The following is a 15,319-nucleotide window of genomic DNA, read 5'->3' as shown; positions in this document are numbered from 1 at the left end:
CTCAGTTTAGACCCATAGCATCTCTTGCTGGATGACTGTGGTACATTCTGTCCTTACCTGTCCCTTCCCCCCACCCCGACTGCTTAAATGGTCTCCCTAACTGAGCATCCGACTCTGTAGCTCCTACGTACAGGCTTGTCCAGCTTTATCTCCTATTACCACCACCACCCAGAGAGTCATTCAACAAGAGTTTTTGACTGCTTCTTATGTGCTCTGTGCTTGGTGCTGGTGATTCATAAGTGAGCAGATCAGTCTGTCCCCATGGAGCTAACAGTCTAGCTAGCTTAGACAAAAGCAAACAGCGCTCTGCTGTCAGGTGGTGATGAGTGGTGTGAAGGAAAATAAACCAGCTGTGGGGAGGTGTGTGCCATGACAGTGGTCATGAACGGGGGAAGTGATGTTGAAGTGGGGACCAGGATGGAGGGAGCAAGTTCTGAGGCAGTTGTGTGTGGGGGTGTATTTTGGGACATTTGGGGGAAACGTTCTAGGCCTCTGGGACCTCCCTGGTGTGGGCCTACGCCTGGCTTGTTTGAGGAAAGGTAAGGAAGGCCGTGTGCATGGAGGGGAATGAGGGCAAACCAGGGAGTGGCTGAAAGAGGTCAGTTGATGGCTCACAGTGGGCCATTCCCTGTGAGTGCCAGACTGGACTCAGCAGTTCACGCTCACAGATCTTTCTCCCAACCTAGATTCAACAGTCAGCAAGGGCCGGGATGTGTGAGCACTTACCACAGCCCTTTTTTTTTTTTTTTTTTTTTTTTCAACGTTTTTTATTTATTTTTGGGACAGAGAGAGACAGAGCATGAACGGGGGAGGGGCAGAGAGAGAGGGAGACACAGAATCGGAAACAGGCTCCAGGCTCCGAGCCATCAGCCCAGAGCCTGACGCGGGGCTCGAACTCACGGACCGGGAGATCGTGACCTGGCTGAAGTCGGACGCTTAACCGACTGCGCCACCCAGGCGCCCCCCTTTTTTTTTTTTTTAAGTTTATTTATTTATTTTGAGAGAGCAAGCAAGCAGGGAGGGGCAGACAGAGAGGAAGAGAGAGAGAGAACCCCAAGCAGGCTCCACACTATCAGTGCAGACCCGACATGGGGCTTGAACCCACAAACCATGAGATCAAGACCTGAGCCGAAACCAGGAATCAGATGCTTAACCGACTGAACCACCCAGGCACCCCTACTATAGCTCTTTCAAACAAAAAATGTAGATGTGTGATGTGTAAGGTAGACCACATAGAAGAACAGGCCTTAAAGGAGCTTACACTCTAACCAGCGAGTATTTTAACAGGGTTTTCAAATTGCACACTTCATCGCAGAGAAGATATGTAGGCAAATCACTTCATCTGTTGGTGCCTCTGTTTTCCTCCTTGAGAAGTAAGATTATCGGCCCTTCATATGAATGTATGACTTTCTGAAGTCTGGGTTCAATAAGGCACAAATTCCTCAGTTAATGACGAGCGTCCACAAAAAGGAACATACATGCGTGATGTCTGAGAAATCTGTGTTGACTATCACTTACTCTTCTTTTCAGAGCCGTGTCCAGCACAGAACTGTCGGCCCTGGAGAACATATGTAAGACTATCATAAAAGAAAAGCAACCCTTTGAAAGACTGGAAGTCAACAAGGAAGTGCTCCTCGAAATGTTTGAGGTAATTTCAGGAAACTCTTTGGAATAAGAAAACCTTTTGCCAGGAATAGTAAAAACAATTAATCAACATAGACAGCTTTTTTTTCTTTTTTTAAACAAATAATTGGATGTTGCTTGCCACATTGTTCCAGGTTGGCAACCTGTTGTGAGGTTGTCACTAGTCGCTCAATGTGATATTTCCCTACTTTTTCCAGAACATTAAAAAAAAATTTTTTTAAATGTTTATTTACCTTTGAGATAGAGAGAGCAGAGGCAGAGTGTGAGCGGGGAGGGGCAGAGAGAAAGGGACACAGAGAATCTGAAGCAGGCTCCAGGCTCTGAGCTGTCAACACATAGCCCAACATGGGGCTCGAACTCGTGAACTGCAAGATCATGACCTGAGCAGAAGTCAGATGCTTAACCAACTGAGCCACCCAGGTTCCCCATTTCCTGAACGTTTTAATGCCAATATATGTAGGTAAATGACCAGGGGAATAGTTTTCATATATGTGTTTATAAATCTGATTCATTCTGAGTATTGTTAATATACTAAATTCAACAATACTTCTGTTTTTTCTTTATGCTGTTTTGACCAATGTACGTAAGCGTAAATAAATTTAAGAATGCTTAAGTTTAGGGGTGCCTGGGTGGCTCAGTTGGTTAAGGGTCCGACGTCAGCTCAGATCATGATCTCACAGTCCATGAGTTCGAGTCCTGCGTTAGGCTCTGTGCTGACAGCTCAGAGCCTAGAGCCTGCTTCGGATTCTGTGTCTCCCTCTCTCTCTGCCCGTCCCCCGCTCATAATCTGTCTCTCTCTGTCTCAAAAATAAATAAAAACATTAAAAAAAAAGAATACTTAAATTTATGTTTTAAATCATATCAGAGAAAGCACATAATTTGAACACACGATATTGTTAATTTTGTGAGCTTGAAATAAAAAGATAGATTTGGGCTTGGTAAAGTTGCAGCTACTCTTTTTGTGTGTGTGTGTGGTAAAATACCCAAAAGGGAAAAAAAAATTTTTATGCTGACCATTTTTTTTTTTAAGTTTATATATTTATTTTGAGAGAGAAAGAGATGGAATCCTAAGCAGACTCCATGCTGTCAGCTCAGAGCTCGACACAGGGCTCGAATTCCTGAACCATGAGATCACGACCTGAGCCAAAACCAAGAGTCGGACGCTTAACTGGTCAAGTTCCTATTACGTCAATCACTTTTAAGTGTATAGTTCTGTAGCATTTGGCGCATTCATATTGGGCAAGCATCACCACCATCCGTCTCCAGAGCTTTTTCATCTTCTCCAACTGGAACCCCACACCTAGTAAACACTAATTCCCTGTTCCCACTTCCCCTTTTTCTGTCTCTATGAATTTGATGACTCTAAGAACCATATAAGTGGAATAATACAATACTTGTCCTTTGTGACCTCCTTTATTTTACCAGTGTAATGTGCTCAAGGTTTGTCCATCTTGTAGCAGGTGTCAGAATTTCCTTCCTTCTTAAGGCTGAATAATACTTCATGGTGTGTATAGACTGCATTTTGTTTATTCATTCATCTGCCGACGGACACTTGAGTTGTTTCCACCTTTTGACAATTGTGAAAAGTGTTGCTGTGAATGTGGGTGTACAAATATCTGATCGAGTCCCTGCTTCTAATTCTTTTGGGTGTATCTCCAGAAGTTGCATTGCTGGATTATATGGAAATTCTCAGTTTTGTCAACTTCCATACTGTTTGCCACAGCAGCTGTTAGCATTTTACATTCCTATCAGCAGTGCACGAGCATTCCAGCCACTCCATATCCTTGCCAACACTTGTAGTTTTCTGTTTTCTTGGTAATAGTCATCCTAATGGGTGTGAGATGGCATCTCATTGTGCTTTTGGTTTGCATTTCTCTAATGACTAGTGATATTAAGCATCTTTCCATATACTTATTGGCCATTTGTATATCCGATTGGAAGAAAAGTCTATCCCAGTCCTTTGCCCATTTTTTAATTGGTTTGTTTGTTTTTTGGTGTTGAGTTGTGGGAATTCTTTACATACTCTGGATATTAATCCTTTATTGGATATGTGATTTGCAGTTATTTTCTCCTCTTCGTGAGTTGCCTTTTTGCATCTCCTCTTAAGAATTAAACTCAATCAGACAAGGGAAGTTGCTGTCGCCACGGTCGGAGTCTCTGCCACTGCCGTCTGGAACAGCCGGACCCTCCGCCTCGCCTCCCGCACCATGCTGTCGGAGAAGACCTTCAAGCAGCGCCGCACCCTTGAACAAAGAGTAGATGTCCGACTTATCCGAGAGCAGCATCCTACGAAAATCCCAGTGATCACAGAACGATACAAGGGTGAGAAGCAACTTCCTGTACTGGACAAAACCAAGTTCCTTGTACCTGATCACGTCAACATGAGTGAGCTCATCAAGATCATTAGGAGGCGCTTACAGCTCAACGCTAATCAGGAGTTCTTCCTGTTAGTCAATGGACACAGCATGGTGAGTGTGTCCACTCCGATTTCTGAAGTGTATGAACGTGAGAAGGACGAAGATGGGTTCCTGCATATGGTATATGCCTCTCAGGAGACATTTGGAATCAAAGTGTCTGTGTAAGACTAGAAAAATGCATCTGTTCTAGAATTTTTTTAAGCCCTTACCAAGGAAAAAAAACGGACATAACCAACTGAGATTGATCCATTCATCCAATTACAGGCCATCAAAATCAGTAGTGTTCCTGCCTAGGAGTTGTAGGAAGTTGTTTTGTGCTGCAAGCAGAAAAATGGATCTCCACGTGAGCACATTCAGCTTTGGAAAAACCATTATTTAACCTAGGCTGTTTTGTTTTCAAATTTAGAAGTTTAAAAATAAAATACTTTGCATTCTAAGTTGCCGATAAAATAGAACTTCATGTTATTTTAAGGCTCTTTCCCTATGAGGAACTTGCAACATAAGCATTCAGAGAGAAATTCTTTTCCAGGTTCACAGAACCGGCCAACTTTTTGTAGAAGAGTTTCCACTCAACTAGAGAACTCTCTTTGAGAGGATCTTGGAAAGCATAAGTTGTCAGGAATAGCCCCCTTCCCACCCGCCCACATTGGCCATAATAGTGGGCAAAAAGCAGGAAAAATTGAGGTGGATAAAACTCTGAACTGCTGCTCAAGGTTCTCGATTCCTAGTTTAGTGTGCCCCGAGTCCACACCTGTGCAGTGCCATTGCGGGGGGGGGGGGGGGGGGGGAGTTTCATTAGCTTCTCTAGACAGTAAAGCACCACTGCTCAATAAGAACCTTGAATAACTTAACATTTTGGTCTAGTTTCTCAAAAGGCCCAGGGAAGAAAAATGTGACGTTTCTTCTGGTTTGCATATTCTCTGAGAGGTCAAACTGCCATCTGCTTTGGTAGAGAAACAAGCTGTTCAAGCAGTTTTGTTCCTTAGGTCAGTGGTAGAAACTACAGAACACGGAAAGTAAAGCATTAAAATTCAGATACACTCCCTCTTAAAAAAAAAAAAAAAAAAAGAATTAAACTCAATAAAAAAAAAACACCTCAAAGTTTGTGAAGAAAAGCAATTTTGTTTGAACATAAAAGTATGAGACAGTTCAATCATACATATCTATTTTTTTCTCCCAACAACTACCTTCCTCAAGTAGTTATTTAATATGAAGTACCTGTCTCCAAGGCAATAGTGATGAAAGCAGGAAAGAAAAGTGTCTTCTGAGTTTTTAATGTAACAATATGATCATTTATTGTAAACTTAGTTTTTGTTTATGTAAATTAAAAATGCAGCTGTGTCCTCAGAATTTTATTTATTTCATGTAGTTCAAATTGCAGTCTTCTAACCTAAATGTGAGACCTGAAACCAATAAAATCTAGAAAACACAGGCAATATCTTCTTTGACATTGGCGGTAGCAACTTCTTTCTAGAGATGTCTCCTGAGGCAAGAGAAATAAGGGCAAAAATAAACTATAGGGATTCTATCAAAATAAAAAGCTTTTGCACAGCAAAGGAAGCAATCAGTAAAACTAAAAAGCATCCTATGGAATGGGAGAAGATATTTGCAAATGACATATCCAATAAAGGGTTAGTATCTAAAATATATTAAGAACTTATAAAATTTAACACCCCAAAAATGAATAATCCAATTAAAAAATGGGCAGAAGACATGACATTTTTCCCAAAGAAGACATACTGATGGCCAACAGACAGATGAAAGAGGCACAACATCATTTATCATCAGGGAAATGCAAGTCAAAACCACCATGAGATACCACCTCTCACCTGTCAGAATGGATAAAATCAATAGCACAAGAAACAATAGGTGTTGGTGGAGAAAGGGGAACCCTCTTGCACTGCTGGTAGGAATGCAAACTGGTGCAGCCTCTCTGAAGGACAATATGGAGGTTCCTCAAAAAATTAAAAATAGAATTACTGTATGATCCAGCAATCGCATTACTAGGTATTTACCCAAAGAATACAAAAATACTAATTCAAAGGGATACCTACACTCCGATGTTTGTAGCAACGTTATCTACCATAGCCAAATTATGGAAACAGCCCAAGTGTCCATTGACTGATGAATGAATAAACAAAAGGTGGTGTGTGTGTGTGTGTATATATATATATATATATATATATATATACACACACACACACACACACAATGGAATATTATCCAGCCATAAAAAATAATGAAATCTTGCCATTGAAGACGTGGATGGAGCTAGAGAGTACTAAGCTAAGAGAAATAAGTCAGAGAAAGACAAATACCATATGATTTCACTCATATGTAGAATTTAAGAAACAAAACAAAGGAGCAAAAGGGGGGGAAGAAGGAGCAAGACAAACCAAGAGACAAACTCTTTAAAAAATTTTTTGTTAACATTTATTCATTTTTGAGAGTGAGAGAGACAGAGCATGAGTGAGGGAGGGGCAGAGAGAGAGGGGGGGACACAGAATCTGAAGCAGGCTCCAGGCTCTGAGCTGTCAGCACAGCGCCCAACACAGGGCTTGAACTCATGGACCACGAGATCATGACCTGAGCCAAAGTTGGACGCTCAACCAACTGAGCCACCCAGGTGCCCCAAGAAACAAACTCTTAACTGTAGAGAACAAACTGATGATTACCAGAGGTAGGTGGGGGTGGGGATGGGTTAAATAGGTGACAGGGATTAAGGAGGGCACTTGTGATGAGTACCTGATATATAGAAGTCATGAATTACACTATATTGTACACCTGAAATTAGTATTACACTGTATATTAACTAACTGGAATTTAAATAAAAACTTTAAAAAGTACACTCTAAAAATGAGATGAAAAAAATGGAATCTTCTAGAACAGTGCTGTTCAATAAAAATATAATGTGATTCACAAATCTGAGCCACGGATATAATCTTTTTCTGGTGGCCACATTTTAAAAGTAAAAGAATGGCAAAATTATTTTTATAATATCGTATTTAACCCATTATATCAAAAATATCACTGTATCATGTAACCAACATAAAAATAGTTACTAAACTATTGTACATTCTTTCACAGCACGTCTCTGAGATCCAATGTGTTTTGCACTTACACACATCTCATTTCAGACTGGTTCCATTGCAAGTGTTCAATAGCCACACAGGCTTGTGGCTCCTGTTTTGGACAGTACAGCTCTAAGCTGTGAGCTCTTGGTATTCCTGGGGTCTCAGCGCTAGAACATAGTAGACACCCATTCAGTGTTTGTTGAAAAAAAATAAGTTTTTTTCCTAAAAAAATTTTTTTTCCTACTTAAGCATTTTATGTAATAACATAATAATATGTAAATATGTTTTTCTTTATAGTACAATAAATTTAAATGCCGCATCCTGAATGAGAAGGTTAACACTCCAACTACGACAGTTTACAGGTAAAGTGTGTGTAGATTGTATTTTTCTTTCTTTCTTTCTTTCTTTCTTTCTTTCTTTCTTTCTTTCTTTTGAATTTTTAAAAATGTTTATTTATTTTTGAGAGAGAGAGAGACAAAGTGCAAGCATAGGAGGGGCAGAAAGAGAGGGGGACACAGAATCTGAAGCAGGGTCCAGGCTCTGAGCTGTCAGCACAGAGACTGATGCGGGGCTCAAACTCAGGAACCATGAGATCATGACCTGAGGTTAACTGACTGAGCCACCCAGGCACCCCAAAGTGTGTGTAAATTTTAAGGGGCGCTCAGTGGTAAACTTTAAGGCATTAGCAGTAGAAGCAGTTGGTCCTTGGGTGGGTGGTCTATTTGTCAATTTGCATAGTTGGTATACTGTGTTAGCTAGAGACTCCAAAATGTTATCAGCAAAAGGAAATTATTATGTCTTCATTTGTGTTTATCAGTCTGCTGCTGAAACCCGAATTTCATTTTCCAGATGTTAGCTGTAACAGCATCTTTCCCCATGTGGGTGAGATTGTGTTTGCCCAGTGCTTTACATTTCAAGGGGAGCTGTTTAGGAATGGAATTTTGTTTCATCCTCACATTCTTATTAATGTGGCAGTGGGAGCTGTTAGGGACCATCCCCTCATGCAGTGATTTCCTGCCTCCTACTATATATACTCCCCGTTTCCTGGAGTCCAAAGGTGTTAGCTTTCATGCGTTAGCAGGATGTTCATGATAAAACACAAAGACAGTGTTAGGAACCGAAGGCAAATCAAGTGATAGGAAGAGGCAAGTGAAATCAATATCACCACAACTCAGTTCTGTTTGTTTAACATCTGGAGCCCCTATTTTATTCGTGTGGTTTTAAAGCTGCCTTGTAGGTAATTGCTGTTCCCCATTTCTGTGTGTTCTGGATGTCTGGCTGATGCTATGACCTTCATGGTCCAATCTTAGGAGATCTGGTATCAGAAAAACCCTCCACAAAGCATTTACTTTCCATGGTCACATAGTTACAGGTCTGTAGTTTCATTGTACTGTAAGGGAAGTCATCTCCCTTTAAGCAAAGATGTGCTCAGTGTATTTCTCACATTATAATATGAGCTCGTTGCCATTTGACATTGAAGTGGGATACCATGCTTGCCTCATCTTTGCTATTCTCCAGTGACCTGATAAGGTTTTATTGGTTATTACTTATAATTCAAATAAATGTTACTATATGCATTTTGAAGTTTAATACATGAAGAGATAGAAAAGACATGTGAAGTTTTAAAATTCAGGCTCCTAATACTTGAGCTCTTGTGGCTATTTTTTGAACCTTCCTTAGGTCAATATTGACATTTCTTACTCTGTCAATTTAATTTTTAGAAAGTGAATTGTATTTTCTTCTACAGGGTTATTTTAAGATGAGCGTATTGAAGTCTTCCATGCTAATTAGGCGTTCCTTCCACACCTGTGAGCTTTGATTTACCACTCCCATCTTGGACAGAGAACAATAAGGCCTGGCCATTCAAATAAATGACATTTTCATATTTAAAGCATATTTATCCACTTTGGTGAATAAACCAGCCTCTTTCTGTATTCATCATAATTTTTAACTCTTTAACCAGTGAACTTTAAAAGTATTTAAAATTGGTTGGAATAGTTAAGGAAGAACTTTCTTTACTAAATTTTCCTTAAATTAGTTGATGTTAAGTACCTTCCCTCTGACCAGTGTCATTAGTATCTTAATTTTTTAAGTGTCTCTGTGCTTGAAAAAAAGTCTGTGCTTATTAAGGTTTGGGGGTCCTTCTTGGTTAGAGGTGCAAGTGAATCCCCAGCAACCGCACCATGTGGTTTTTTTATTTAATTTTATTTATTTTGAGAGGGGAGGGGCAGGCAGAGAGAGAGAGAGAGACAGAGAGAGAGAGAGAATCCCAGCAGGCTCTGCACTGTTAGCACAGAACCTGACCCAGGACTCAGGTACTGTGAGATCATGACCTGAGCCAAAACCAAGAGTTGGATGTCAGAAGCTTCACCGACTGAGCCGCCCAGGCACCCCACACTATGTGTTTTAATAATGGTGTCATCTCTGACCTAAACTTGTGCCTGAGAGTTGCACTGAAGTCAGTGTTCCGTTTTAGTAAACCAAAAGACAGTTAAGGCTTTTGTCATAACACCAGAGGACCTAAAAACAAATACACAAAAGACCCTTGAAATTTATTTATTTATTTATTTATTTATTTATTTATTTATTTATTTATTTATTTATTTTTTATTTATTTATTTATTGAACAGACCTTATTTCTCAGGGCAGATTTCAGTCCACAGCAAAATTGAGAAGGTACAGAGATTTCGCACATACCCTCTCCCCCACTTGTGCACAGCTTCTGCCACTATCAATGCCCCCCGTGGAGTGGCTCGTTAGTGACAGTTGATGGACCTGCACTGACCATCATAATCACATAGAGTCCAGAGTTTACATTATGGTTTGCTCTTGTTGGTGTACATTCTATAGGTTTGGTGAAGTTTATTTTTAAAGTATCAAGTTTGCACATTTTGTATAAGTTGCAGATAATTTTGGCTTTGCAAATCAGTGTAGAACAGGGAAATGGCTTTTTGATTTTATGACAGTGGAAGGTTTTCAATAGCCTTGGGACATGACATTGAAAAGTGGTGGGTGACTGCGTGGTTTCTGTCAGAAGATTCTGTAACTTTTTGAATTTGAGCAAAGGAGGCAAGACTGGGATCTGAGGCCAGATAAATTGCCTCTTTCTTCATCCTAAATTAAGAATTAAATTATTTTAAATTGCCCTCCAAGTTAAAAATTGCCTCAAGATGTACGAATAAGTAAGATCCTTCACTTAAAACATATGAAAACATTATTTGTAATGAACGGTCCAAAAAGCTATAACTGTGTCTGGGCATGTCTGAAATATTTCATTATAGGTGTGGTCCACTAATTGACCTTTGCAAAGGGCCCCATGTAAGACACACTGGAAAAATTAAAGCCATAAAAATTTTCAAGGTAAGCATTTATTTTTTTTAATACAGCAAACTTAAGATAAACCAGATAATGAGGAATTTTCAATCATATCTTTTATAATCTGAGTATCACAGTATTTTAAAATACCTCATTATTTGATTTTTACAGAAGCTTCTTTTTTTAATGTTTATTTATTTATTTTTGAGAGAGAGAGAGAGAGAGTAAACACACAAATTGGGGAGGGGAAAGAGAGAGAGGGAAACACAGAATCCCAAGCAGGCTCCAGGCTCCAAGCTGTCAGCACAGAGCCCAACGAGGAGCTCAAACCTACAAACCATGAGATGACCTGAGCTGAAGTCGGATGCTAAATCAACTGAGTAACCCAGGCACCCCAATTTTTACGAAGCTTCTAAAAATACTGTAGTTTTTGAAAATTAGGACCTTACATGTAGCTTTTAATTGTTTATTATTTAACATTACTATACATGGTACAGTGCCTTTCTTTCTCATATATTTTAAGATACTGTTCTGCACTTGATGACTTCCTTGAATCACCCTAGTGTGAGCAAGAACATTTGGCTGGGATCTTCATGTCTCTGTACTGTATGCTGTTCCTCTCCTCTGTGGTTCAATTACTATTGGCCCCGCCCACCTTCCCTTTCCTTCTCACTATTCATTCCTAGAATCCATGGCAGACTCTACATAATTTTCTGATGAATTTGGGCTGGGGAGGTTTAATTAGAATCAATTTAAGAGTCTTCCAGGTGCTACAAAAAGTCATCGTAAGCTATGTGGATGGCGTAGTGGAAAATTGTGCACAGATTTAAGAGCAGTTTTATTTATAACCAAATGTTTGGTATGTTTACCTAACTTTTGTTTGCTGCTTAGAATTCCTCAACATACTGGGAGGGCAACCCCGAAATGGAAACACTGCAGAGGATCTATGGGATATCCTTTCCTGATAACAAGATGATGAAAACCTGGGAAAAGTTCCAAGAGGAAGCCAGGAACCGTGATCACAGGAAAATCGGAAAGGTACACCTGCGTCCTAATCACTAGCAGGATGAGGACATTCTTTGTTGGCCTATGATTTAATTGTTTGGAAAATGGGATCTCTTCTTCCCTTGTCCTATCTTCTGTTTTGCTGGCACTCAGAGTTTGCTATTGTAACCTCATGTTAATACTCCAAATGTCTCCTCATCGCTTCCTTCCTGTGTCTTTTATTAGATTTTAAAATTACAGCTTTCTGTCACTCATACCATGATGTAAAAATAATGTTGTAAAAAATTGTATGTACTTAACAACATACTTTGTTTTGGGGGAACAGAGCAGAGAGACAGAATGAGATTTAAGAGTGTGTGGACCTGGGCTTGAGTGTCAGTTTGGCCACTTACGGGCTATGTTATATGGCGAGCCATGTGCTCACTTATGGAACTGCACGTGCTCATCTCTTGCTCGGTGGCCTTGTAGGGCTGATGGGGAGGGCAGACGCTGTATGGTGGCAGCAGCATGGGGCAGGCATTCAGTAGTGACAGCCATGATGATGGCCACCGCCACGTGGAGCCTCCCCCCTGGAGTGAACTTTTCTGATCTTTGGCCATGTTCTCTCCCCATGAGATCCACATTCCAAGATGCCACGTCAGAAATTAGCAGTGAATAAAAGGTGAATGAAGAGCTAAGTAACCATAAATATGAATTGTAATTTTACATGTGGTAGTAATTCTAGTTAGAGGTAAGTATTGAGGGGCTTTAGTTGTTAGAAGATGGAAGTCATAACTGAGTATAAGTCTCATTCCTTCAATGTCATGTGCATACAGTAAATATTGATCAATGGCAGTGAGATTTGAGATGCAGTTATTGTTTTAATCTAGGAACAAGAACTATTCTTCTTCCACGATCTGAGTCCTGGGAGCTGCTTTTTTCTTCCCAGAGGAGCCTTCATTTATAACACACTTATGGATTTCATACGAGTAAGTTAATTTTTAAAACTTTTTTTATTCAGCTCCATTGTACATTTTATTATTTTCCTACTTTTGTAATAAAATAGCCAAGTATTTTCATTAACTTTATTTTAGTAATATTAATAAGAATTTTGAACTAAAGAGAAATACTGGGTTGTGCCTCAAAAAAATTGAAATAATTTCTATATTTGCTAAATAAAATGCATTCTTGGATTTCAGTAAGTGCACCTGTTGTCCATAAAAGTTTCTAGAGCATGAACAATACAAAGATAAGAATTAGACTAAATGTGGAACTCCCTGGGAAAGGAGAAGAAAGGAGGAAGTGTCCTATCTGGCACAGAATGCTAAATGATGAACTGTTGATTCTCAAAATGTGGTCCATGGTCCCCCTCACCGTCCCTGACCCAGGGGTCCATGGTGTCCCTCACTGGTGTGACTCCCAGGTAGCTTGGCATCTCCATCTAGAGCAATTATATAAAATACCTTCTTGTAATAAAGTCTGTAGATGAGAAAGTCTTAAGTGTTTCTCTCATTTGAACTCCAGATACTGTTCAGAGGTGATCCATGTAACTACTAGGATTATGTTTCCTTTCTTGTGTTTTTTTCTTTCCTGTAACTAGTAATTACCTAAAATTTTAATTTACTCAGTTTTATATCACTCACTTACTTAGTTCCTATCACTAATTCATCCTCAAACTTTTTCTCAAAACTGTAAAACTCCTTACAGCATATTCTGAGTATTCAGGTAATCTCTAAGTAATTTTTGAAAATTTGGTCCCCTTGTTCCAGAACTAACTTGCTGCAAGGATTCTTGCCAACTGATGTCTCAGAACTTGTTTTCATCATCATTCTGGCTACTCCCCTCATGTCTCTGCTATGTTGGTTCTCTTCTTCCCTGATCCCATGCCTTCCTCTTCTTTCCTTATCCCTCTCCTTTGGGGAAGCACTTTCTTCAGCAACTTCCTGAGAAAAGGTTACTGGCATGAGCTGGTTATTCTCTGTCTGCCTCACCTGTCTCATCTCCATTCCTTCTTTTCTTGTTCTGTGTCCCTGGAGGCTAAGCTCTGTGGACTTTGTCACCTGGGCTACATACCTTCCAGTAGGGATCTGCCAGTGTGAAGCCATGGGCGGCCAGAGGGCCTGAAGAATCACTGAAGATTATCCGAGACTATAGCAGGTGGTGATGACCATCACAGCTGCTGTTTTGGATAGGCTGTCTTCCAGAAAATCAATATAGCCCCTGGCACCCTGAACTCTCAAGGTTGGTCATTGAGTGTATGGAGAATAAACAGAAAGCCTCTGTGGTAGCCTGATAGGAATCTTTTATCTTTATAGATATAAGACGCACATGGCTGATGATTAGGCCCAAGGCCTGATTGTATGGGCTGCAGAATTGTAAAGCCATTTAAATTCACAACCCCAGTGGTCTCTTATGCAAAGGTAAGGGCACTTTTGGGAAAGAGTGGGTCCTTGAATTTTGGAATAAGAATATTTGGCAGACACGGATGAGGCAGAGGACTTTGAACTCCCAGATACCTTTGTCTGAAGAAACTGGCCTTTCCATGCAAACAAAACAAAACAAAACAAAAAAAATTCAGAAACTTTGCCTGTTTTTTCTCTTGGTTTTCAGTTATATGGTCTTGCCTTTTCCCATATTTGGTAATTTTTTATTATATGCTAAATACTGTATATAAAAATAACTTCAGAGGCTTTAGATGATGTCATCTCCTACTAGAACATTTACCCTCTGTCAAGATTGAAGCCTAATTAATCCATTCAAAGATGGAGCTGAGTTAGGGCTGGGCTTCCATTTTGATAAGACAGAGTCTGCCTCTTATTCATCCCTGTTTCTAGGGCATGGCCCTGTGGGGTTTCCAGTTGACAGTGTGTGGTCTCTTCAGCTCCAAAAAACTGGTGGAGGTCCAATTCTGCTCTTCAAATGTGTTCTACTGTTGGCTAAGAAAATTATTGCACATCTCATCCAATCACTGCATTGGCTCAAAATCTAATAATATGTCATCTGAATCAGGTCTAAGTATAGATGAGGGTCTTCGGGTGCAAAGTACAGATTACCAAATGCAGTTCTGCTCATCTTAAGATCTGTGAATTAAAGGGACAATTGTGTCAGGGTCAACCCCACCCCAACATTATAAAATGATGATAGAGAAATAGGAGGCAGTACATACTGCCATTCAAAAAGGGGCGGGGGAGAGTAGTTGTCACTGATCTGCGGATACCCTGGCAACCTACTTGTTCTTTCTCCCTGGTCAAAAAGTGCACTTTGGGTAGGACTAAGTTTTGTCTCTTCCTGGGTTATGGTTCTGCCCTTTGAACCATCCTTCCTTTACCATGAGAAATAGCCCACGTGGACCTCTGAGTAGCTTTCTCAGTGTTCTCAACCTGTTTCTTTCAGTAGGACTTTGGGCATCCCAAGGCCTCATTTCATTTTGTGCTGTCTCTGTCCGTTTTAGTCTAAGCCAGGACAATTCTTTTAAAAACTTTGTGGGGTCTTTTATATACATTTGTAATCAACACTTCTATAAAAACCACAGCTGTGCCTCTTTATGAACCAAATTCTTCTCTACTTAAGGCTGCCTGTGAGGCTGCTGCAAGACTATACACTTAAGATTCTTAAAAGCCTTAATGCTTAGCTGACAGAGTCTACAAAGCACCATCTTAAGACTCTCATTCAGATCACTGTAGATACTCATTCAGATCACTGTGAGGTCTTCATAAATGGCACACCTTTATACCCTCAAGAGCTTTACTGTAAGGCCATACTTTATTGGCTGTACCCTGTATTTTATTTTTGTGCTAAAGCCATTCTTACCTTATGAGTCTTTTGCTGGATGAGTCTGAGGACGCAATAGTTTTATTTTTGAACCCAACAGGTCCTGGCATTTTG

General features: G+C 40.1%; 2 protein-coding genes across 4 annotated transcripts in view; both read left to right on the top strand.

Moving 5' to 3' along the window:
* TARS3 (threonyl-tRNA synthetase 3) overlaps positions 1 to 15,319 on the top strand; it is a 65,290-nt gene that overhangs the window by 16,911 nt on the left and 33,060 nt on the right. For all 3 annotated transcript variants that reach the window (XM_047863598.1, XM_047863597.1, XM_047863596.1), the window contains 5 exons: positions 1,531 to 1,648; positions 7,433 to 7,497; positions 10,417 to 10,495; positions 11,342 to 11,488; positions 12,325 to 12,423. In XM_047863598.1, the coding sequence (XP_047719554.1) occupies positions 1,531 to 1,648; positions 7,433 to 7,497; positions 10,417 to 10,495; positions 11,342 to 11,488; positions 12,325 to 12,423 (508 nt within the window). The remainder of the gene's footprint in view (positions 1 to 1,530; positions 1,649 to 7,432; positions 7,498 to 10,416; positions 10,496 to 11,341; positions 11,489 to 12,324; positions 12,424 to 15,319) is intronic.
* LOC125168459 (microtubule-associated proteins 1A/1B light chain 3B-like) lies at positions 3,734 to 4,506 on the top strand. Its single transcript, XM_047863599.1, has one exon. It carries the CDS (start codon positions 3,852 to 3,854, stop codon positions 4,224 to 4,226), a length of 375 nt encoding a protein of 124 aa, XP_047719555.1. The 5' UTR covers positions 3,734 to 3,851; the 3' UTR covers positions 4,227 to 4,506.

This window comes from Prionailurus viverrinus, chromosome B3 (genome assembly GCF_022837055.1).
Source record: "Prionailurus viverrinus isolate Anna chromosome B3, UM_Priviv_1.0, whole genome shotgun sequence".
NCBI classification, from domain to species: domain Eukaryota; kingdom Metazoa; phylum Chordata; class Mammalia; order Carnivora; family Felidae; genus Prionailurus; species Prionailurus viverrinus.
Note: the sequence above shows the minus strand (reverse complement) of the source record. Positions and strands in the feature narration are given on the sequence as shown.

Bases quoted from the DNA above. Each gene is read 5' to 3' on its own strand.
- LOC125168459 (XM_047863599.1), top strand. From the start codon at position 3,852: ATGCTGTCGGAGAAGACCTTCAAGCAGCGCCGCACCCTTGAACAAAGA.